This window comes from Centroberyx gerrardi, chromosome 10 (genome assembly GCF_048128805.1).
Source record: "Centroberyx gerrardi isolate f3 chromosome 10, fCenGer3.hap1.cur.20231027, whole genome shotgun sequence".
Lineage (NCBI taxonomy): Eukaryota > Metazoa > Chordata > Actinopteri > Beryciformes > Berycidae > Centroberyx > Centroberyx gerrardi.
Window position 1 is genome coordinate 15546817 of NC_136006.1, and position 23759 is coordinate 15570575.

Consider the following 23759-nt stretch of genomic DNA (forward strand, 5'->3'; position numbering starts at 1 on the left):
GCTGTTTGAGGTTTCACTCCTGCCCAGTCATCCTGTTTTTCTTTTCCGCTTGTCAGTTGTGTTTGTAAAGGTCGTTCAACATAAACAGGGCACACATGCAGGGGAAACAAATCATTTTTTCCCTGTCTTTTTTTTCTTTTGAGGATTTTTCTCTGGGTGAGAGAGTTTGTTTACAGTTGGTCGTCCCAGGGAGAATTAAAACTGCAGTTTGTCCCACAATGCTCTCATTTGAGAGAGTGGGGCTCCACTGAAACATATGGTGAATGGTCCAGTGGTAAAGCAACGGGGAAACATGGCTTGAATCAGTGCTGCCGGTGAGTGGCAGGTTTGCCTGAGACTAAGCACTAATGTCCTGCAGTGTGCCCGGAGACCGCAGAGAGGGGATAGTTGCTAGGTTTTGCATAGCAGAATCACCTCTGTAATTGGGGGAATCATTTTCCACCTCATTTACAATGGTATGATACTCTCATCGCAGTTAATAACGCATAAGCATCACTCATGCTGAGTATTTACCTCTCTGCGTTAATTATCAGAGCCTTAGTCTGGTAACAGCTCTGCAACATGTGGTTAAGAGGTTGTAGACACTCTTTTACCACCCTGCTGATAATCACATGATAGAAGTACATGATTAATGTGAATATGTCCAACAGAGGTCCATCAGTGCCTATTGCTTTATTTCATGTTGAATGTGATGCCCAACTAATTATAAAAAAAAAAAAAAACCAGACAAATATATAATGTTTACTACTAGCACATTGGATTTTCATTCAGTCCATAACATATTTGTTCTCTTTATGCAATGTGCAGTGATGTATATTCAAATATTAATAGGGTCATGGTCATCTCTCGACATCTGGTGCTGCACACAATGAAATGTATCTTGCGAGGGGTTATCTGTCAGATGTGTGTGGTCACTCCCAACTTTCCCTCTGTGTGGTTCACAGCAAAGCGGGCATCAGTGAGATGTTTGAGGGCCACCATGGGCCCATCACAGGAATTCACTGCCACACAGCTGCAGGGCCGCTGGACTTCTCCCACCTGTTTGTTACCTCCTCTTTTGACTGGACTGTCAAGCTTTGGAGCACCAAGGTATGAGCGAGTTCTGGGATAAAGATTTAAGAAAGGTTCAAGAAAACCTCTCTAATATTTTTAGTCTGTAGCAATAATGGTTTTACTCACTGTGCGTATTTAGTGTTTATACATTAAAGGTAACATAGTATTACATTTTCACAAATCTGCTGAGCGGACAGATTTTAGCAACGGTTTAGTGAGGGGAGCCAATCAAGACCAAGTCCACTTGTGATGTGTCGATTAAAGTTAGTCTGAAACTGCCTGTGAAAAAAAAAGAAAAAGCTGAATTTTTGAAAATGCATAGGTTGTTAAAGTAATGCTTTTCTTAATCTTTTTCCCCGCAAATACTCCTGCAGAATAACAAGCCGCTGTACTCATTTGAAGATAACTCGGATTACGTGTATGATGTCATGTGGTCCCCCACTCACCCTGCTCTGTTTGCTTGTGTGGATGGAGTTGGCCATCTCGACCTGTGGAACCTCAACAATGACACCGAGGTACTGCATCCCCACTGACGGTCACAATAAATCTGTTTCTTTCTGTTTTCTGTTATCTCTTATGAGAGGCAAAAGTTTTCCATACCCCACAAAAGATGCAGCCAGATGCAAATCTCAATCACGCCTTACTATATCTTTATTTTTTACTATATAAAATTGCATGGGTGGATGCATCTAGAGCATTTACCCCACTCCTCAAGTGTTTTGTATTCCTGACTGGCTTGGTGTTGTTTTAGGTCCCCACCGCCAGCATCACAGTAGAGGGTAACCCAGCCCTCAACAGGGTCAGATGGGCTCATTCTGGCAGAGAGATCGCTGTGGGAGACTCTGATGGACAAGTTCTTGTGTATGAGGTTGGAGAGGTGAGCAGGGCATGACTAAGCTTTTTACTGTTCATTTTCTGACTGGACTGTGATTTTCATTCTTATTGTTTTTTATACTAATCACTAGGCAATCCATTGTAGGTGTGCTGTTGCATACTTGTGACTCAGATTATTACCAGTATTACTGTAATTTATAATGTAATGATCAGTGATAAATTGCACAGCAGTTGACCATGCTTATATTCAGTAAAGGGGTCTTGGTTCTGTAGTAGACTTAACCCTATCTGTGTGGACAACAATTAAACTGTTTTGAGAGCGCAGCCCAGCAGACCATTCCTTATGGTTTGAGTATGTATGTAATTCAACCATTGGCTATTAAGCTTCAGCTAGAGAGCAGGTCTGCCCCTGATCTCTGCAAGAGAGGGGTTAGGTCTCAGTGACACTTGTGAGATTGCCTGTGATCTCATGCCCCTGCAGAGGGCTGTGTTTGGAATTCTAGTCATGTCTCTGTTGTTTCCCCCCCCCCCAGCAAATTGCGGTTCCACGGAACGACGAGTGGACCCGTTTTGTTCGCACGTTGGCAGAGATCAACGAGAACAGGGATGACGCAGAGGAACTGGCGGCTCAGCGCCTCTCTGCCTGATGTAGTTGCCATGGACGTGACATTTTGGGGACCAGGGGCGCGCTTGTTAATGTCAGCCCCATTCTGATTGAAGGAAAAGATGTGACGGAAACATGATTAGAGATTTTGCAACAATGTTCAGAAATATGGACATCTTTTTTTGCCGACACTTATTTTGCTACACTGATCTTATTTGGACAACTTTGCCTTCTCAGTTGGCTGGGCCATCGCCAGTCTTCCTTAGGATAAGACGAGCAACAGGGCTATCAACCTCAAACACTAAGACATGAAGCCATACTCAGAAAAACAAACCAGTTCTTTGTTCTACCAGATGCCTTAAAGGTCAGTTTTAAACTTGATTGAGAGATCCTATATCTGTCCAAGTCTCTAGTATAGGCTAGTAACATGATGCTTAGTTGTAAGTTCAGTTTTACAAGCCACTTGTTAACTGCTCCACTCCGAATATACATTTGCTGTCCATGAACAATACACATAGCTCCATTTCCACCCAAGTTGTAGTAAAGCAATCACATTCTTACTACACCCAGGAATGTAAACATCTCATAACTGTAGCTCATGTTGTTTTCCCTATGTTCCTTTAGCCTAGATGATCTAAATATCCACTTGTTTGTAAAATACTGAAATGTAACTTTTCCTCAATCCAATGTCTTTGTACTTATATATAATGCTCTTAAATCAAGTTTTCCACATAATCAATGCAGCTGGTTAGCTTTGAGATAGAGGGAGTACTCTCAATATCTACGGGAATGATAATGTATGCTGTACCTGCTCAGTGATTTAGATATCTGTTATGTATTTGACAGTATCTGAATAGAAGTCATTTGTGTCCTTAAAAATCTCCAAAACCTTGTGTCAAATTTGAGAATGTACTTTTCACACAGTAGAAACAAAACACTTTGAATGATTTATTTCAACAAAATACAATAAATACATTTAAATTATTTCCCAAAACCCTGGTCATGATTTCAAAATAAACACTTTGAAAACATCTGTACATCCTCTCAAGTCTCTGAAATGTGACTGACACATTTGCCACACATGCACACCAAAGCTTTGCACACCATTGAAACAATCCAGTAACAATCCTCCATAATGCCATAATGTCCCTCTACAGAGAAGTACAATATGTACAATAAAATTGTGCAAGCTATGCAAAGAAAATGCTAAAAGCCATACTCATGCAGCATTCAAAGTAAGACAGCAGTTTAAATTCATATAAATGAAACAGGTGCTGCTCCCTTTTTTTTTTCCAATAAAACCACTTTGGAGGGATGAAGGGAGGAGACTGTTGGACTGGAGGAGCATGCAGCCCTCGCAGTCGGTATGATTAAGTAGAGACGGCTTACGAGGCCTGTGGCTCCGTTTTGGGCTCCGCTGGTTTGATTGTCACCTCTCCAGAAGACTTGAACTTGGGCAGGTGCAGACCAAACTTGCTCTCCACACCAGCAAAGGTTGCAGCAGCCAGGCGGTAGCCACCCACATGGTCTGCAGTCATCGGAGGAAGGTCCTCAATCCTGGACTTGGGAGTGGGCTCAGAGCCGGCAGGACGGCTGAGGAGAGGTTTAGATTAAGGCAACGCGCAAATCACGCTATCCATGAGTGGTACATGCCTGTGCAACACGGGGGTTAAAATAAGTGTACTTACTGTCCTCCGAAGTCGATGTAGAACCATCTCTGTAACAGTTCATAGGTCACCAGGGTTACACCAAACTGCGGTGAGGATCTGCAGACACGGGCTAATGGAAGAGAGGTAGAAAATTACAATGTGGGATTTCATATTTCTCTGGTGGCTTCTAGACAATTACAGCAGCCACAGCGAGCCTCATTTCCTAGTCATGAAACCACTTATTGGACAGCGGTGTATGTGAGAGCATGTGTGTGTGCATCTACCTCCTGCGCCCTTCCAAAATGCCCTGAAACCTTCCTCCTTAAGGATCTTCCTGAAGCAGTCGGTGACTCCGCTGTATGTTGTCTGGCCTGCCCGGGCCGCCACCTGGAGCCTGGTCTTGATGACATCAGCAGGGGTCACCAGCGAAGCAGCCGGTATACCTTAGGAGATGTTTCACAACCAACATAATGAAGCACTTCACTATGCACAGATGGTATCACATTCTGACAGCCCCGCTGCAGTATCATGCAGGGCTTGAAATAGGTATGGCTATATAGTATCAGGATGTGACAAGCGCGCTGTATATACGGCTGGGGTGTTGAGAGATTCTCAGGATATAGAAAGCAAAAACATGGGACGGATTTGACGAAACCTTTAAATGAAAACCAAAATGCATTTCTTACGGCAGAAAATCTCACGCCATTTGACCCCTCCCTCAATAAAAACCCGACGTATCGCTGTATGAATGCCAATGTCCAGAGAGCCGGAGGTTTCCAGATGTATTTGTTACCTGCAATAGCTCCAGCAGTGAGCAATTGCAGCGCCCCCAGCCTTCCTTCCTCATCTGCCAGCTTCTGTTTGGTGTGGGCGTACACGGGGAAGTAGATGGCGGAGAAGGGGATGTCGCGCAGGAAGCAAGCTTTCGCTCCCTACCACACAAACACAAAAAGATGCCTTGTACTGTACAGCTGTAGATAACCACACCTGCAGGAACGCTGCTCCTTCACAGCGCAGAGAGAGAAAAAACTAAATGCAAAGCTCTGCCTGATTACTTTTGAGAGTGGTAATGATGCATAGAGAGCTGTTAGAGAAGCACAGGTTAATTTGACATGAGTGACAGAGCAGTACAGTACAGTGGAGTCAAGATTTTTCCTCTTTATTCCCTTTAAAACCTTAATAAAGCCTCATTTTCATCCAAAGTAAAGCTACTACTGTATGTTTTTTTGACATGAGAGGGCTGTGGTTCTACTTTTTAAAGGGCAGAGGCAGTGGTTGAGGCCAGCGTGGTTATGCCTCGGGGATTATCTGGCCTGGGAGTTGTCTTAGTCAACCTACAGGGGGCCTTAGTGGTCACAGTAGGAGCCAAAGACCCCCAGGCAGAGCTGCAGCCTGAGGCCTCCAGAGAGATCCAACACACACACACACACACACACACACACACACAGCGTTACCATGGACCCCGGTGTGCTGGCTTCTTCTACCAAGAGGAAGTCAGTTTTTTTAACAAGCCCCACACTGTCTGCTACTCATTAAAATATGGACTATGAACACATGACTCAAGATGTACGTAAACCCACAAGGAGCTGGAAAGCAGCAGTAGCGAAGCATAATCCCCTCGCTAATTTGCTGTTGCTTGTTGCTTGTTGGCCATGGTGCCTTTTGCATGTTAAACACTGTTTTGGAAAATTGCAAACAGTCAGTATAAGGCTGTGTGATGTTTAAATTCCAGATTCTGATCTCATTATGCCTTGACACACGTACAAATATGCTTGTTCATATCGTGTTTGATCTATGCATGGTTATAAACAGCATGTAAGTGTGCAAAAGCATGATTTACCATCAGTGATAGATTGCAGGCTACTATTTCTTTTTCTTTCTTTTTCATCAAAAGCATATGTCAAATAATATATACTGTATAATATTTAATATATGCACTGGTGTGAACAACAAACTATCTTATGTTGTTGGTATTGTACCTCAACAACATCAGAGCATCTTTCATTGCCCTTGTCTGACAGTTAATAGAGGTGGATGCTACAGAGTGCATGGTGCTGGAGAGGTGCTGACCTACCTTGTAGAGGCCAAAGAAGCCCAGTTCTCTCACAACATTGAGGGCGCTGACCCTGGGGCCCGTGGTGATCTCTCCAGCCACCTGCAGGCGGATCTTTACAATCTCCAGAGGATTGGTGAAAATCACCTGGGAACCTCCGGCCTGCAGGACGCAACAGGGAAAAAGAAAGAGGTGACGAGTGGTTTATACGCTGCTGCTGACAGTCACGATGCAGAGGGTTCGTTTTCTGTGCGTGTTTCCTGTGATTAAGTGAGGTTGCCCTTTTACCACATCTGAGGGGTGAACCTTGGGTGGAGATGCTAACGATGTGATGTGTAAGCATTTCACCCTAATAAGAGTTTTCAAATCATCTCTGTAAACTATGGCACAAAAGATACTTTTTTCTCAGTCTGATCTCATGTTGTCGGAGAATGGCCTTGACAGGAGGAGAAAAAAGCAGGCATTGATAGAGGAAGCGGCGGGGTCAGGCTGGAACAGGCATCGGGGTGAGGAGAAGCCCCGGCTCATGGTTGGAAGGCTGTGACCCTGGCACCGGCCCTCTGCCCCTTCCCCTCCCCTGAGGCGCCTCCTGTGGAAGGGTGAGTGGCCCGGCCCGGCCTCGCCCCGCACACTTCCCCAATTCACCCCGTTCCCAGGGGAGAGCGCTGAATCGCCCGGGCCGCTCGGGCCCAGGCAGCAACGCCCCGAGGCACGGCACCCTCTGACTCAGGCACATTTATCACCCTCCCCAAATCTAATCAGGCCCCAGGATGGCTGCTGGTGACATTCAGGGCAGGGGTCTTATCTGTAAACATCCGAGCAAAGGTCTAAAAAAAGCTCTAGCACATTTAGTCATTTTCAAAGTGGACAGGGAATATCCGCTACTCTGAAGATTTATGCATTCGTCCGCTCTGTGGTTTTATCTCTTTTATCTCCTTCAGTTCTCTCTTCTGTTAGGAGGGATAACTTAACATGGCATCCCCATCAGATTAACACCAGACTTTTAACTTTTACAAAACCACATTACGTGAGGATGCGGACCAATTCATATAACGTAATCAAAATGAATATTGCCCTTTGTAGAAATCTCAGGGGAAAGCGGGGCAGGCCACAGATAGGACGTATCCCTTTCTATATTCAGCGGTTAACAGCGGCTATTGGAAACATCCTTGTGTGCGGACCTGTGCTGGGCCTGCAGCTGACCGGGCCTCAGGTATGTACTGCGTTGTCAAACTCAATCACACTGAGCTAGACCCAGCTCCATCCAGGACCCTCCAGGGCCTCTTCCTCCAATTACACCCTGACAGGGGTCGCGACCCCGCAGACCCTGCTCCTCCGTGAGCAACCTGCAGGCTCTGCTCCCTGGCCTGCCTGCTGCACTTCACCACACCCCAGTCAGCGGGGAGGGAGAGCCAGGGAATTACCGCTTTAATCCATTGATGCACTCAAAATGTTACAGCGTGGTAAATTAGCTGAGCTAAAAAAAAAAGAGTTGGTTCACAGGCATCATGTCTCACATGGTGCCCATTTTAGAGGGTTCAGGGACCAAAGCCAACGTTTGTATTCAGACATTTAGGATGTCAGTACATTAAGGAACTTGAATAACTGGACTCTATCACACACTAAATAAATGAAATTATTCAATATCTGTGAAAATTGAAACGAGAAGCGTACACTGATAAATTATTCAAGTTAGATGGAATTCATATAAAATTAAATTTTAAAGGAATGCAGATTTACTAAAAATCTAAATTGTGATTCTCCTTAAAAAACAAAATGTTCATGATGGGGTCTGAAATTAACACCCACCAAGAGCCAAATGCCAGAAAACTTTTTCTGTGGCAGATAAATCAGTAAAGTTAACCTGCCACACTGGCTGGTAACTTTTTGAGACAGAAACATTTTAATGCCTTAGTTATATACAGTCTTTGGTCTTTGCCTGTTCTCAAACAGCTAACTAGCCTAGCATTACTTGAGCATGAATAAGATAATATAAAACATTTGTATTTCAAAATGCTTCAAAATACGTTCTTGTAATTTGAATTCTGTTGCACAATGAATTACAAACTTAATCCATTGTATAAGGGAGTGAGAAGGTTTTAAATGAACACTTAGTGCCTGATTCTACACACAAAATATTGAATATGGGCAGGGAGATGTGTTTCTATGAAAGTGTGTATTCATTCTTGGCAGGTAAATATTTTTAGTTTACCAGCCCTTGGCAGGTGAGCCAAAACTGACACTGGTTCATGAACATTTGAATAGAACAATGTGATACAACAAAAAGAACAAAATTATTTCAAATATTTTCCTGACTACTTTTAATCATGTGTATTTTGCATATGTTGCATTCCTCCTCTTGTTTTTCAGCTTTTCTACAGAATGAATTTAAATGTCACCAAAGCAATGCTTACACATCCACCAGCTAGAATCTCTGCAGCCAGAGCGATGGTATCATCTTGGTTGGTGAACTTGTCTCTTACAAAATCATTCACCTGAAAAAAAAAAGACATCAAGAAAAAGACAGATGAGACACAATCCACATCTTGATAGCACGGCATTAATGTTAACTTGTGGCTGCAGTCATCCTGATTTTGAAGAGTGCATTTCTGCCATGCGCTATGTATGTTTATCATTCATAGTCAATCATTCAGAGCAACTTTCTGAACAGTGCGAGCTGCACAGTGGAATGACTTGCCGTGAGTTTGATAGCTTTCTCCGGGGCAACACCAATGAGCTGCGGGAGGAGACCTGCAAAATATTATTCATAGATACCATTACAATACCTGACAGAGAGAGACAAACTCTGGCTTGAAATGAATGCACATTTTTATTTTTGTTGGATGAATACATCCACTGACAGTTAGTACAATATAATCTGCAGGATTCTTGTGCGCGTAAAACAAACCCATAAATATTTACAGATATGGCTGATACATCTGATGCGCCAAAGTACAAAGGTCCCATTCAAAATGAACAAAAGTCCAAAATATGACACTGCTGGTGTGTATGGGATCAGCATTGTTTGAGGCCTGATCCCACTGTGGTGGGGAACAGAGAGAGCTGTGTGGTCACGGACAAGAGGGGGGGGAGGGGGGGTGCTACAGTGGCGATAACCACCATACTGTTTCACCGTCTGTCCTTCATCGGGCCAGATAAACTTCTGAAGGAGCTGCTGAGTGACTGCTGCTGGTATGCAGCCAGAAAACAGCCAAGCGTGTCTGTCTCTGAGTCAATCACCCTCTCATCGTGTGGAAGAGATAGAGAAGAGAAGGGGGGGGGGGCGTAGCAGAACAGAGCAGAGCAGATCAGAACAACAAAGAGCTGCAGTGGTGGACGTAGCAGTAGATGGCAGTCTTGACTTCCTTCATATGAACAGCCCCGGGGTAGGAGTGTTGTATATCACAGGCCTTCAGCACCATTATCACTACCCAGGCAGAGCTAGATCAGACACTGCTACTACATGAATTCTGCTGGCCATTTTCCTCTGGGAGCTCTCCCAGGTATTGAGATAATGAAAACGCGACCCCTGGGTGTTGCTTTATTCACTGCTGAATAGGGAGGGCAAAGGTTTCTGGTATCAATTAGCAAACCATGCTGCTGATATTAGCACACTGACGACTCCTGATGCTTTCCCATCAGATTTTTTTTTTTTTTCACACCGGACCCGTATATACACTGATTTCAGGTCCTGTTACATAAGCGAGACACAGGTGTAACGCATTACCTCTGTAGAAGCCGAAGAAGCCCTCATATCGGAGCACTTTCTTTGCACAGTCAAAGCTGTTCTTGTACATCAGTTCTCCTACAAAGGAGCCGGTGGAGCGCTGGTTCTGCATGCGGGTCTTCACCAGGTCAATGGGGTATACGGCTGTTGCACCAGTGGCTACAAAACACATACATTTGTCACAATCTGCTCAAAATCTGTATTCCCTGTTTCTAGAAATAAAGTCTTCTCTCTAAGTTCATCAGCAGTTTTAGAGCATCTGAACAAGATATTACACAGACTGTAATTGTAAATTTGTTACTTTGTATAGTTTGTTTAGGCACACACATGAAACTGTGAAATAGACACACAGCTCACCAGAGGGATACGAACACTTGGATAGCTCATAGCTATCCATTATAGGCTATGCTGATGCATATAGGCCGTCTTGTCGCCCCCATTCTTTTGTTAGTGTCTGAGTTGTACAATAATAATTAGTCATTTGGCAGATATTTTTTAGGTGGGGGGTTGTCTAATGATCGCTGCACTGAGTGATAAATAGAGGTGTGTGTGTGTGTGTATAAACTAGATGAAAACAGTTATTAGGCTCAGACAGAGTAGGGAGTCTGGTGACTGTGGGAAAACTGTTGTGCGGAACGTGTTTGGGGAGGCAACGCTGCAGCAGGTTGCACTAAACCCTGCTCTCAGCCATGCTTGCCATGTCTTGTCTGACATCAAAGGCTCCGGTAATGACTCTTCTCTCAAACATGCAAACCGCTCTGGCAGCCTTCGTTAGCACTGAGGGTGAGAAACCGCTCATTAGCACCATAAAGGCACGGCGGCCTCATGATGTCTCCCTAACCTTGCCTGAAGTGGCCACTGGTGAATTAGGATTGATAACTCCTCTCTCCTTGCGTGTTTGGTCAGGGAACGCACACACACACACACACACACACACACACACACACACACACACACACACGCACACACACACACAAAGTCCGAGTCTGTTCCTATCTCAGGGGCAGTTATGTCAGAGGTTCCTTGTATCAGTTCCTTCCAGTGTAATTAGACGGAGATTCCAGAGTGCGGTTCCGGAAGATTTGTGTCATTCCAAAGCTCCGGCTCCAAAGACAGCCTGGAGCCACCAGTGGCACAGCAGCACAATGCAGGAGCCTCAGATCAGAGCCCCTCTCCCCACAGCACAATGGCCAGCCCCGGGGCCTCAACGCGCCAGTCTGCCCGGCTAAGGTTACCCCTCGGCGGGCCGGGGGCTCCGCCGCAGACATGTCACTCACCTCCAGCGATTGAGCCCAGAGAAAACCTGTAGGCAGACTCCGCAGCCTGGAGCCAGACGGGCCGAGACTTTTCGTGCTGTATAGGGGGGGAAGAGACACCAGTAGTCAAATGAATCTGGAGAAAGACGAGGGATCAGAACACTAACCATGAATCGGCTGGCTATTAAACTATAGCGAACCAGATACATTGTGGAAAGAAAAATGCTATGGGAGAACTCAACGCAGGAGGAAGGCGCTGGAATGTAGACATGTCATGGTATAACGTCTGATTCATCAGTATTGTATGTCATAGACAGCCCAGATTTGGATACAGTAAATGATTGTGTGAGCCTGTAGCCAAGTTTTCCAGGGATGCCGCTAGTGAGAGGCTACAGGCTAAAGGTCTTCTTTTATTTTTACAACAAAGTATAATTTTTCTCTTATCTACTTGATCTCTGATTTGGTGTTTGATGTTGAAAGTGGAGCCCCTTTGTTTTCACTGTGGTGCAGGGGAACAGATTAGCCCCACAAGCCTTTTCCATGTACAGATAAGTATCTACATGAATATTACACAGGCTAAGACTCAGTTAAAGTATGTGCGCCCGGGCCGGGGCAGTGAGTAACTTCTCCCAGACCAGACCAGACCAGAAGGGAGGAGAGCAGATCAGACTTTTCCTCTTCCCAGATGCTTCCACTGAGGGTTGCATGCTAACAAGATCGAGGTCTTGATCAAAGGGTTTAAACAATTAGCCTACTTCCACTAAGGGCAGGCCTGAGAATTGCAACATGGTCATGTCTTTCCTCTCCCCCCTACCCAAAGGAATCAAATTCCAGACCTCCGAGCAGAAGTCCCGGGAGCATGAGTGGCCTGAAAGGTCTGACCACAGCCTGATATAGAGAGCCATGTTATCCGGTAGAGGCAGGAACCATTTCGTTCTCCCACATCCACCACCCACCCCCCACTTTTCTCCTACTCTTAACAGACTTTGCCATGGGCTCCTAAGACTCCTGAAGACCCACACTGATAAAAGCCTCCTATTAGCTTCTCAGATGTGTGATTGCATCTGATGTGTATGTCCGGGTACACTGAATAAAATAGGGTGAGCCTTTCATGGAGAGGCGCATCGCAACAATCCATTCCTCTTTTATACCTATAATTGGTGTACTTTTATCTGGGAGTTTTAGTAATGCACTTCACAAGGGAAGAGAAACACGGGCACTCTGCTAATTCAGTCATTGAACATTCTCCCTTTCGCTCCTTTCTGAGAAGGAAGCAGAGGGAAAAGAGGAAAAAGCTTAGATAAAAGGCAGGAGGAGGTGAGGTGTATTAGAGGTGTCAATCAGGCTACCTGTCTCTGGGCATCGGCTAGGTGGTACGGCATGGCTCCTTCCTCCAGCGGGGCTATCCTCTCGATGTCCACATGGTTCAGCCGTCTTAACACACAACAGCAGGGGAGAGTCGCTACGTTATGCCAGGAAAAAGCCGAGCCCTGCATCTATCGCAAGCAGCAGCAGGTGATGTAAGATTTTCCACAGACCTTTTACTGCCTTATAACTTTAAGTTATTGCATCTTTAATTTGAGCTTATATAAACAACAGACAAACAAAGCTGGATAGATGCCCATGGCCCAACAGGTAAATGAAAGCGTTTCGTTCAGAAATGGGCGAGACACAAATATTCCCCACTGGCCTGGTGCATCATAAAGTCTGCATCCATGTTTTATGTTTCTCTTGTAAATCAACCAGTGGAGCCACTGTTGTTAAACTGAATGAGCAATAACTTTGAATTTACATCCAATAAACAGAGCTGTAACATTTTTATTCTACTCATGGACTAATCAAAAATAACACTGTTGTGTATAAATGTTTTGAATACACTGAATGGATTCGGAGGGCAGCAGCAAAACCTACCAGGTTGAATGCATGGACAAAAGTGAAAAAAACAAAAAAAAACACACAGTAAAGTGTACTTTATAACAGAGTGATTCTGAATCTTACCCAGAGTGAGAGTGGAGACCAGAGAGCTGGTACAGGATGTCAATTTCCATTGGAGTGATCTGGCCAAACTTATTGGCAGCATGAACGAACTCCTCTGCATGGCAATAAAGAGCAGAGGAAGTGGAATCAAGCAAACGGGACCTCATTCACTGGAAGCCACGGCACATTCAGTTATCCATCATACAGGAGGCACTGTACAGCTGAGGGGGTCGCCATATCGGTTATATTCTACAGCAGGTCAGGGTTCAATAGTATTTGCAAATACTTTTCATGGTTTGTTTTAACCGACTTATTGTAGGGTTAGGGTTAGCTTCACACTCATACAGTTACACATATTCACGCCTGGGAGCGTCCCGATACAACCACGGTCTTCTACTGTTGGCCTGAGCAGCTCCACTGGAGCAGTTGAAGACTAAGCGCCTTGCTCAAAAGCAAGTAGTAGCTGTTGAGGGAGTTAAGAGAGCTAGTTATTCACTTTCCCCACTTTTCCTGTCTGGTCGAAGGATTGCAACCCTCTGGTCAAAAGCCTGCTCCTCTAAGCTCTTGGGTACTGTGGCCAGATACTTTCCTGTGACTGACAACTGACTTAACAATGTCTGATTTGTCCTCATGCAGTAAACCCCACCCATCTAGTGCTCCATGTAGAGTAATACAAATACTAAGAATGATTTGCAAATACTATTTGACCAAAATCTTTTCTATAGGAGGAAAACCATGGAGAGATAGTACAGGAATAGTCTACAGTATGCATCTCAATGGGAAACACAGTTAGGGGCAGAAGTGATTGACAGGACGACTATCAATTACACAGATCTACATGTAGGGGGTGAACTGATTACCATGTTAAGATTTTCATTTACCTTAGTAATTTAGTGCTACGGTATAATGTTCCCTGTGTGTTCCCTGACACCATTCTGTCAAGAAAGTTGAAACATGATCGAACAGCCACATTTCATATGACATATGAAATGTACACAGTCTAATGTCAGTGATATCAGAATGACTTGCTCAGGAGTACCTTTGGTAACAAGTGTGTCTCTGTGTGTGCCGGCGAGGGTGCTGTAAACCTTGCGGACCAGCTCCATATTGTTGAGGAGGGCATTGAAGGCATTGAAGTAGGAGAAGCTCACCATGTGGGAGGTGCTGCCTCCAGCGGCCTGGAGAAAGATCCACAGTCCGTCACTTAGGTAATCTTAATTTTTCTCTTTTAAATCTCCCATGATCTACTGACTGAAATACGTCCAAATGTAAATTACTAACATGGATGTCAAAGCTACTTGTAGAGTTTTACATTGGATCCTGATCTCTCACTATGACTTTCCCATTCTGATCCTTAACCAACAGGTGTCAAGCTCTTTCCACAACTCACTGAGACTAAGTTCTCCTCAACAAATGGCGTCAGCATGTGGTGTCTGATGGTGGCCATGATGTCGCTGAAGTCCAAGGCAGTGATGGTGCCACTCTTGTTCTTGTCTTTTTGTGCGAAAGCCTGGCGGGCATGCTCCGACTGCAGCTCCTACAGCAAGACGGAAAAGGTCAAACTGTTAGCTGACAAAAGAAGCAAAGAGCGGGTTCCTGTGATGAGGAGCATCGCATTACAAGTCAGTGGTGAAATGGAACTTTGGAAAAAGAAAGTATAATGATATCAGTGCTGCACGTTGCTCCGCAGATGTGGAAGTCATCAGATGTGACAGTGTTAGACACTGGCTTTTGTAATCACCACTGTCTCTCTGGAGACTAATGGAAACCATGTCCAGTGAAGTCTGATCCCGGAGCAGAGCAGGACGCTTGGTGGGACGGGCGGCAGGTGTGTCCGGAGGAAGATGATTCAATATGACAACCATGCAATCAGAGGGGGATGCAGAGGGAGACCGACCCCGGGTCAAGTCTGCTGTCAAAGCTCATCGAATATAACCACAGAATCACAGAACAGGTTCACTGCAATATAGTTCTTTATCTTAATATTTTGATACTGAAAATGTATTCAGTGAATTGTTGCTACACACAAATTCTCAAACTGTTTGCTGATTTTAGTGTTGAAAATGATGCATTAAGTAATGATACTTCATCGTCGCCTCCCAAAACAATACCATATACTTACAGATGTTCTTCCTTGTCTGCACCCACTTAGGTTTGAAGTGCAGCCTGGTCAAATAATGCAACAACCACAAGGTGGCAGAGCAAAGATTGTTTGAATAATAAACACAAAATCAAATCTACCAATGGACTTCTACTTCTTACTAAAGGCATTTCAGGAAATACTCACTCAAAACAATGGTAAGAAAAAAAAACTGAAATCAGCTGGGACATGACAGAGAAACAACAAAATAATATTGATGGATCTAAATGAAAACCTGCACACACAAGGGTCTTTGGTGTAGCGGTGGGAAGCCCTAGTCAACTATGATAAACCACAAAGTGCTGTGAGGGATCCCACGCTGTAGTGGAGCTACAGCGCAGCCTGTCTGACTCTCAGACCACCCAGCCTCTCTCCGAGCCCACAGCCCTCCACGTCAAACCAGAGGCCTCCGTGGCCGCACTGCTGCTTTCACAACACAGAAGTTTCAGTAACATACAAGCAACTACCAATAAAGGAAACGCCAACATTAAGAGTCTTAATAATGTGCTGGGCTACCACAAACCACCAGAACAGTTTGAGACCCCTCTTTCAAACTCGACTGAGGAGATGAGACGCCGAGGATGCGACTCCACACCACAATGCCATTATTTGGTGTTATGTGTCATGTAGTTTACATCATTTCCATGCTTATCAAACCATTCAGTGACCATTTGTCCCTCATGGATGGGGTATTGTCGTCTTGGAAGAGACCATGTATGTCAGGATAGAAATGCTTCACCACAGGGTGAAGATGATCACTCAGAATGGCGTTTACCTCACTCTCTAGGGGGTTGGGAAAACAGGAAAATGCATTCTATGTGCTGTCAATATATTTTGTATCCCTCATTTACATAGGTGGTTCCTTTTTAGTATTTAGTAATTAGTGGTTACTTGTAGCTCTTCTTATGTGTTACTGGGTTTTTTCCGTTCATATTGTAAATATACTGCACTGTTGTGATAGGAGAAACACATTATGACTTTTGGATTTTACTGTGTTCATTACATTATATCTTTATTTTGGTTTTGTTTCCACGTCTGTTTTTGTTTCGGTCCCAGTTTTGCTTCTAATCCAAGTTATAGAGCTAAAACTGTAGCATTAAAGTCACAATGAAACTGCATTTTGGGAGCATCTTGCTTCCTTAATTTGATGTATTTCCTGCTGAAACAGGATATTGGGGCGGGACATAACACGGGGAGGGATCATTCAAAATTGTAAATCAATGGGATATCAGTTAGGGAATGGTGGAAGGGGGGGGGGTTGTTAAAAAATTTGTGATGGTTTTATTGGTTGTAATTTTTATGTACACCTCCTGGTACACAATGAAGTCGAAGATTTTCTGTTTTCCAGGAAGTAAAAGTAATGAGATTTTTTTGTCTTTTTTTTTTGCATAAAAGGCAAAAAAGTCATTTTTCATTTCAGTGTGACCTAAATTCTAAACGATTCGATTGATGCAAGTTTGTAGGTTTGTGAAATAAGGCTAAAGTTTCTCTAGCGGTGGTGGCCCATCACTACTGAATTAATACAGAGAGCTGCTGAAAGAATATTGAGGTAATATTGAGGTGATAGAGTGAGTGATATGGCTGCTGTGCATGTACGCTGTATGCATACCTGCAGAAACTGGGTGAACTCCGGGTAGCTGAGGTGCTTCTTTCTTTCATGGCCGAAGTGTAGCCTGATAAACTCACAGTCCCAGTTGAAGGGGATGTGGTGATGGACTGTGGTCTGGCTGAAGATGTCACGCACATTCTCTGGAAAAGTGAGACATTAGTGAGTAATAACAAGAGACAGAGGGAAAAACATGCAAGAAGCAATGATTTCTGAAGTCTGTGTCACGTCCTTATTCCATTTGTAGGAAACCCCGTTAAAGTGGAGGAAAGAGTCAATATGGACTGAGGGGCTGAATAAGCTGTTTGACAGTCCCATTCCCTTTACATTGTGCGGGCTGCGAGTCGATCCAAGAAATTCTCTGTATAAGCACTGCTCTCAATTTCAGACGCCTTTATGGAGGCCCATTCCACACAAAGCGCATTGCCACAGCTCCTTTGTAAGACTCTGCATCCCTTGGCTTGTGACATGCTGGATTCATTTCTCTTCTTGTCAGATGGAACTGGTTATAATGTGATGTTCCCCACAGCTCGGCCGCTATTCTGCCCTAAGATGAGACCTTAAGAATACAAGCAGCTGGCATCTGTAATACTCTATAGGCTCCAGAAGCCCAGCAAAGAGAAACATGGCTACTGCGACATTCATTGACTGCACATGCTACAGTAAGAATAGCGCCCGACACCCACGGTTTTCTATGTTATGCTCACACAAACACACACACACACAAGTTACTACAGTAGTTTTTTTGGCCCCCACCACCATCAAAGTTGCCCATTACTCATCAATAACAACTACGACAAAAAGCCCCTTAATACCCTTCATTACCTACATGAATCCCGCATCATCCATTGCACTCATATAGTTATTCTAATGTTGTGGTGCACATATATAACATGATGCTAAGTCTCCTGTAGATAAGATGTAGCAGGAAGAACACTCCCACACCAGCGTGCTGACATCCATTTCCATGTACATACCAAATGAGATGTCCCCTGTGCCAGTCTTGTCAAACAACTGAAAGGCAACTATGAACAGGGCATCCGGGGCACATAGAACTGATTCAAAGGCCAGAAACTCCTGGAAAGAGATCAGTCTGTTTGGACAAGAAAGAAAGAGTGCTATCTGAAAAAAGGACATATCTTTGCCAAAATTACAAAAACCAAAACTACATCACAATCTGAATTCATGTATCACTTATTGACAGCTGAACGGACCAGTAAAACCCCGTCAAATACTGAATGTTCAGGGCAGCAAACAAATGCAACAATGTAATCCTGCATCTCCCTTTTTCTGCTGTTTGTACACTTATAATGTTCTGACAGGTTTTTGAGTGACAGGAGTACTGACAGTCTAACCAGTGATTTGTAGTGAAAGTACATGTGAAAATATGTGCAGCTATGACTGTGTATTTCAGCTATTTTAAATGCATTCTCCAATATTATTAAGGACCATACTGTGAAAAATAAAGCGTCTTATCTTATCAGTGGATTTTCAATCAATCAACCATAGGTGTAACACTGACTGATAAAGATGGCTATTGAGTCTGTGTAAACATCACTGGGATAGATCATTAACAGTCTCCCTTGCACTTGCTACTAGTTTTTATTTTCTTTTTGGTAGTGTTCTGCACCCAGTCTGTCTGTAGAAGATTTAATCAGCAATTCACTCTTAAACAGAGCACAACAAGTGGGGTACCAGAAAGAAAAACTGTTACATAGGGATTACGAGACTTGAGTGACAAAGTGGCCTTAAAGGATAATTGCTGCTTTGTTCATGTGATATCCAGATGGTTTGTTGACCAGAGAGAATCCTCAGAACCAGGTGAAATTGCTGTTAATAAAAGCCCATAAAAGCTAAATTCAGCTAGTGCTGTATGGATAGGAGTCACAGGGGGCAACTGTGAGAGATTTCAAATTCTGGGCAAAACTAGAATCACTTTATTGGGATAATAAATGTACAGGAATTTGTCTTGGTGACATTAGTGCAGGAATATATTTACAGCGAATATACTGACATACAGTAAGTACATGCTGGGAGACATGGTACAGGGACAACAGGGCCTCACATTTAACACAAAATGATCCTCATTTGACAGTGAACAAAGCGCCGCTGTGTACGTCAGTTGATTCAGGTTGCTTTGACCAAAGATTTTGAAGCTTGTTGCTCTTGCCTCATAATTCCCATTCATTTAGCATTGGTGGTGACAACATTTTGGTGATGCACATGGGGAAATTATCAGAGACGCAGTGTACATATTTTAGTTTCACCTGGTTCTTATATTTCTCTCAGGACAACGTAATATGAAAAGCAGGGTTTTCTACTACATTCATACAGCAGCAGTGGGCAACTACAGGAGAATTGCCCCTGTGCTAGAAGACAATAAAAAATAGAAAAAAAAATAGAGGAAATTACAGTACAAAGGGATAATAAGAGGCATTTTTAAGACAAAGCAGGTATTGGAGCTGATACTGGGAATACAATTGGCAGAGAACCCCATGTCCTGGAAGCAAAAATATTCCTACAAAAAATTTCTGGGGGAAACACGGACAAAAACAGGAATTATCCTTTAATCTATTAACATGTTTCAGAACAACAGAGGATTTTCCTCAGCAACCTGCATAATGTCACTACAGACGCTCACCCGTCTTTAGTGGTGTCAGCCACTCCAGCAATAAGCTCCACAGTTTTAGGATTATGTTGAGGCTGTGTATGCAGAACCAGGTAATTCTGCACAAAGTCCCTGGGGGTCATGTAATGCTCCCCATCCTCCACCACACTGGCATACTGCAGAGGAGACAAAGACACAGTTGTATGTAAGAGCAGTGTATATGTTAAGCATCTCACACCATATTCTGTGGATTTGAATCAAGAATCAGTGAGATAGAATTACGATTTGTGCATAGGAAAGAAAATGATCTAGAGTATATTGAATACTGAATACAATGAGTCTGAGGCAGAAAAAAGCCAATAGGTGATGTGGAGAGCGATCAACAAGTCGCTCTTTCTACTACGAGTCCCTCGATTTGTATCTCTTTTCTTTGTGACAATAAGGTATTTGTTCTGACTGCCTGGTGTACGGTTTTGTACGCCAGCCTGCGCAATTGATTTTTTTCTTTCCTGGCTCTACCTAGTATTTTCTATTAATTCAATGCTTTGAGGCATCCCATCAATAGCAAAACGGATTCAAAAGCATCAGTCTCTTTCAAGTCACCGGGCTCCTTTCACTTCATGCAAGGCAGAGATATAGAGACATCTCAGCTACTTGCACTGAGAACACTTGTATACGTCTCTTCAACAGACAAAGGGGATATACACATTTCTATACAAAAGCAGCAAAGTATTAGGGATGGGACGATATATCAAAATTCAATATCTCGCAATACAAAAATGTGACAGTACGTATCGTGGGGCAGAAAAACTAATGGTGATATTAGCTACATTTTATTCTGCTGTAGTAATAACAAATGAGACGGCTTGACCATCACAATTTCACAATCTCTCCATGCAGATTATATTATTTGCACTTTGTAATGACATTTTTAAATTGTTGCTTACATTACAGCAAGCCACTGCCATTGCTAGAAAGATTTGCAGAGTCAGACTTTGTTGTCATTGAACTTTTATTTATTTCATCGTATTGTGGATGTATCGAATCGTGAAGCCAATATCGCGTATCGAATCGTATCGTGAGATATGCATATCCTCCTATCCCTAGTATTTGTACAAAATATCAGATATAGCACAGAACATACAATGTAAATAGTACATGCTGTCTAATACACTGCAGGACGTGTTTATTACAGTGTCACCGTCATACAAGAACACTGTGCTTTGGTGTTGCAGGGGATTAATAAAGCTATTTACTTGGCATGGACTTGGAGGTGCAAGTACTGAATGTGTTGCACTCTGTTTGATTGAAGCGAAACATGCACAGCCCATTGCACTGTGGTGCTAAAACTGAGCCCTCGCCCAGGCTTTAAGACGAAAGGTCATTTTTAGAGTCTGGGTTGGGTTTCAAGTTGGAACAGAGATAGCTCTGGAAACACAAGCGCAACATGAACTGGCAACAGAAAGGCCAGCCTCGTGGAATCTAGCCAAGCTCAGATAGAGAGAGCAAGAGATAGACAGAGAAAGAGAGAGGGAGGCAACCTTCACGCCAAGTGTTTTTTAAGATTGCAGTTCGATGCACTCTCCTGAATTAATGTTTTAAGTGAAAGTATTAATTCCAACCAATTTATTAACGCATTTCTCCATCGCATAATTGTGTATCCATTCACCCTCGCAGTAGGCCTCAAGTAGTTCTTGATCAAATTATACAGACGGTCAGAATGAGCATCCATTAATTAACTCCTCCACCTGAATGTGCATTACAAATTATGCAGCCCTCTTACAGTGAGTAATGAGATGTGGAGGGACTGTAAGGCAACTTGTAGCTCAAAGAAAGAGTCTCTGTTTTCAGGAGCAGGTTTATACTCCAAACAAGACCTGTGGGGTAAACAAATGTCCACAGTACTGGCAGGGATTTGTTGCTTTGAAAGATAGTGGACAATGCATGTTGAGAAATGAAACAATATGTCCTGCTAAGATCTGAAGATCAAAACACACGTCACACACATGAAGTCAAGGCGAGGGGAAATTCTTTGTTGAAGCAGATCCAAAATTAGTCGAAGCATTTGTCTGACCTTTTCTGAACTATGTATCCCACTTGACACCAGACACAAATTACACACTGACTTTAACACATTAATAGGCTACTTGTTCACTGTTTGTACATGTATGTTGCCATGTAAATGCACATTGTCCTGTGGCTAAATAAGATATGGCTTATATGTGAATAGCAGTCTTACCTTCAGAAAAATAGTCTTCAAGTCATGGGGGTCGGCTCTTTTGGTTGCTTGCACCTAAAACATACAAGTTGGAACATGCTGTTAAAAAACACTTAATGTTCAGAGAGACAGAAAGTCATGCTGCTGCCTACAGCTTCAGCTTCAGTAGATTACACTGCCACATAAATAATCATTGCCAGTCAATAAACCTGAACTTCAGGCTATCACTATTCAGCTTTGATTTTTTTTTACGCAGTCCAGTAAGCAGGATCGATCACAGGCGACTGTAACAACAACTACAACACCCTGACACAAAAGCGGAAGGCTAAAATAATCGTGCTACAATCTGTCAGACGACCATAAATCGCCAAAAGTCCACTTCACTGATACAAAATGCAACAGAGTAAACAAATTACAGTTCTCTCTCCGAGGCCGGGAGAGATGCGCCAACGTAACGATGCTCAAAAAAGGGGGATTCCGCTGCATTTTAGAGAGAAGTTAAACACGCACACGTCCGCACACATAAGCTGTCTCCCATATCCGACAGTGGCAACCCGCGTTACTACCTTTAAAATTAATATCTGAAAAGAAATATTGACGGAGTCACCTTGACCGCCATGCTGGGTGTGACGTCAGCTACAGTAGACTAGCGCAGGCGCTCGACATAAAGTAATGCGAAGATGACAGCAGGCATGACAGCGGTTTGAGCCACAACAAATTATTGTCCTTTTTCGGCCTGCGGGGTTTGAGTATTTGCTCACGAGCCGCTCGACGGGACGCACGGTTAAAAAGGGAAGGTGGTCAGCAGATATTACAGCATTTCCTGCCCGCTTGGGTCAGATGAGGACACGGTGCACGGCTGCCTTGGGATGCCGAGACGGGATACAAAGAATGCATTGACAAAAGTTCAGTGCCTCACGATTTTATTTATTATCTGAGACCAGTGAGGCAGTGGGAAATTTATAAGGAAAACAACCACCGATCTAAGCGAAAACCAAATATATATCTTCAGAAAAGCATTCATTTCTGCTTTTTTCCTTAAAAGACTCTTCATGTAACTTACATCAGCTTGATACTGCTTATTATTAATATACCATACATATATCAGAAAGCTTTGTGTTAACAAAAAAAAGGGGGTAAGCAGACTTTAAATGTGTTTTAAATGAATTTAAACACGTTAACTTAAAAAGCTTTACCCTCCACTTCATCCCTGCTTTAGGCTTTTGACAAACTTTTCACAAAACAAATTTTGTGATAAGCCACTATTTTTCCAAAATAAATACCATCACTGTCCAAAATGCATAGGTGTAAGGAATGGGCTACATTTGAGAAACATACTGTAAGTTACAGCTGGAAATTAATGCCCCCCTATCCACTGAATTTCTAATTTAATTGCTTGGGTTTGTGTTGGGTTTAATTGAAGAGTACCCCACACTGTTATTAATGTGTTAGGCTTTAACTGTGCACTTTTGGGCTATTACTCAGAAAGACATTTTGGGGTTAGGGTTAGGACTGGTCTCAAACTTTCAGGTCCAAATCGAGCTCTACACTAGGCAATGAAAGTTTTAAAGTGGGGATGGGAATTCTCACTAATTTCACTGACCGCTAATCCAAAATCATCTCACAAACCAACTACTCTGAAACTAGAAAGTCACAAAAACAGAAGTAATCCAACCAACTCTGCAACACTCACTCACCTTACTTCACCTCATCATTCTAATTGATGGGCTCACTCATGAAATCTGGATGTAACTGGTCTCATTCATGATAACAAGGACTAGTGCCTCTCTCCCCAGTCAGAAACCCATGAGTCCTGCCTACCTGCATGTTACACAACCACAGTACTGATTGAGCCAATTCAAAGGCACACTCTTGAATTAGGCAGAGAGCATTTCTCCCAAGAGGATTGACTTTAACAGCTCTCATCAACTCTCTAACGCTATGTTTTCTCCTCTGTCATGGTGTCTTCTCATTCCCTGCATTTACAGGAGAAAAAAAAAATCAAAACTACAGTAGATTCAAGTTCAGAGATCA

At 43.3% G+C, this 23759-nt stretch overlaps 2 protein-coding genes across 3 annotated transcripts in view; one reads left to right on the forward strand and one right to left on the reverse strand.

Moving 5' to 3' along the window:
• Positions 1-3481, forward strand: part of dync1i2a (dynein, cytoplasmic 1, intermediate chain 2a) — a 19637-nt gene extending 16156 nt beyond the window's left edge. Inside the window, exons 14-17 of one of the 2 annotated variants that reach the window (XM_071917891.2) lie at positions 945-1089; positions 1428-1568; positions 1805-1930; positions 2421-3481. In XM_071917891.2, coding sequence (XP_071773992.1) covers positions 945-1089; positions 1428-1568; positions 1805-1930; positions 2421-2534 — 526 coding nt within the window. In that variant the 3' untranslated portion in view covers positions 2535-3481. The remainder of the gene's footprint in view (positions 1-944; positions 1090-1427; positions 1569-1804; positions 1931-2420) is intronic. The other variant, XM_071917892.2, reaches the window with a different exon arrangement.
• On the reverse strand, positions 3427-22479 carry LOC139926247 (electrogenic aspartate/glutamate antiporter SLC25A12, mitochondrial-like). Its single transcript, XM_071917886.2, has 18 exons — positions 22333-22479; positions 21747-21800; positions 19541-19683; positions 17877-17992; positions 16903-17042; positions 14544-14690; positions 14193-14331; positions 13175-13268; positions 12526-12610; positions 11198-11273; positions 9921-10079; positions 8892-8944; positions 8608-8688; positions 6215-6355; positions 4934-5072; positions 4425-4583; positions 4180-4270; positions 3427-4084 (listed from the first exon to the last, which is right to left on the reverse strand). Exons 1-18 carry the CDS (start codon positions 22342-22344, stop codon positions 3877-3879), a joined length of 2037 nt encoding a protein of 678 aa, XP_071773987.1. The 5' UTR covers positions 22345-22479; the 3' UTR covers positions 3427-3876.
• Between the last annotated feature and the right edge of the window lie 1280 nt (positions 22480-23759).

Coding starts and splice junctions, on each gene's coding strand:
- LOC139926247 (XM_071917886.2), bottom strand. Junction 10,080..11,197: donor TCTGGGCTCAATCGCTGGAG/GTGAGTGACATG, acceptor TGTGTTTTGTAG/CCACTGGTGCAACAGCCGTA. Junction 8,689..8,891: donor AGAAAGCTATCAAACTCACG/GCAAGTCATTCC, acceptor TTTTTTTTTCAG/GTGAATGATTTTGTAAGAGA.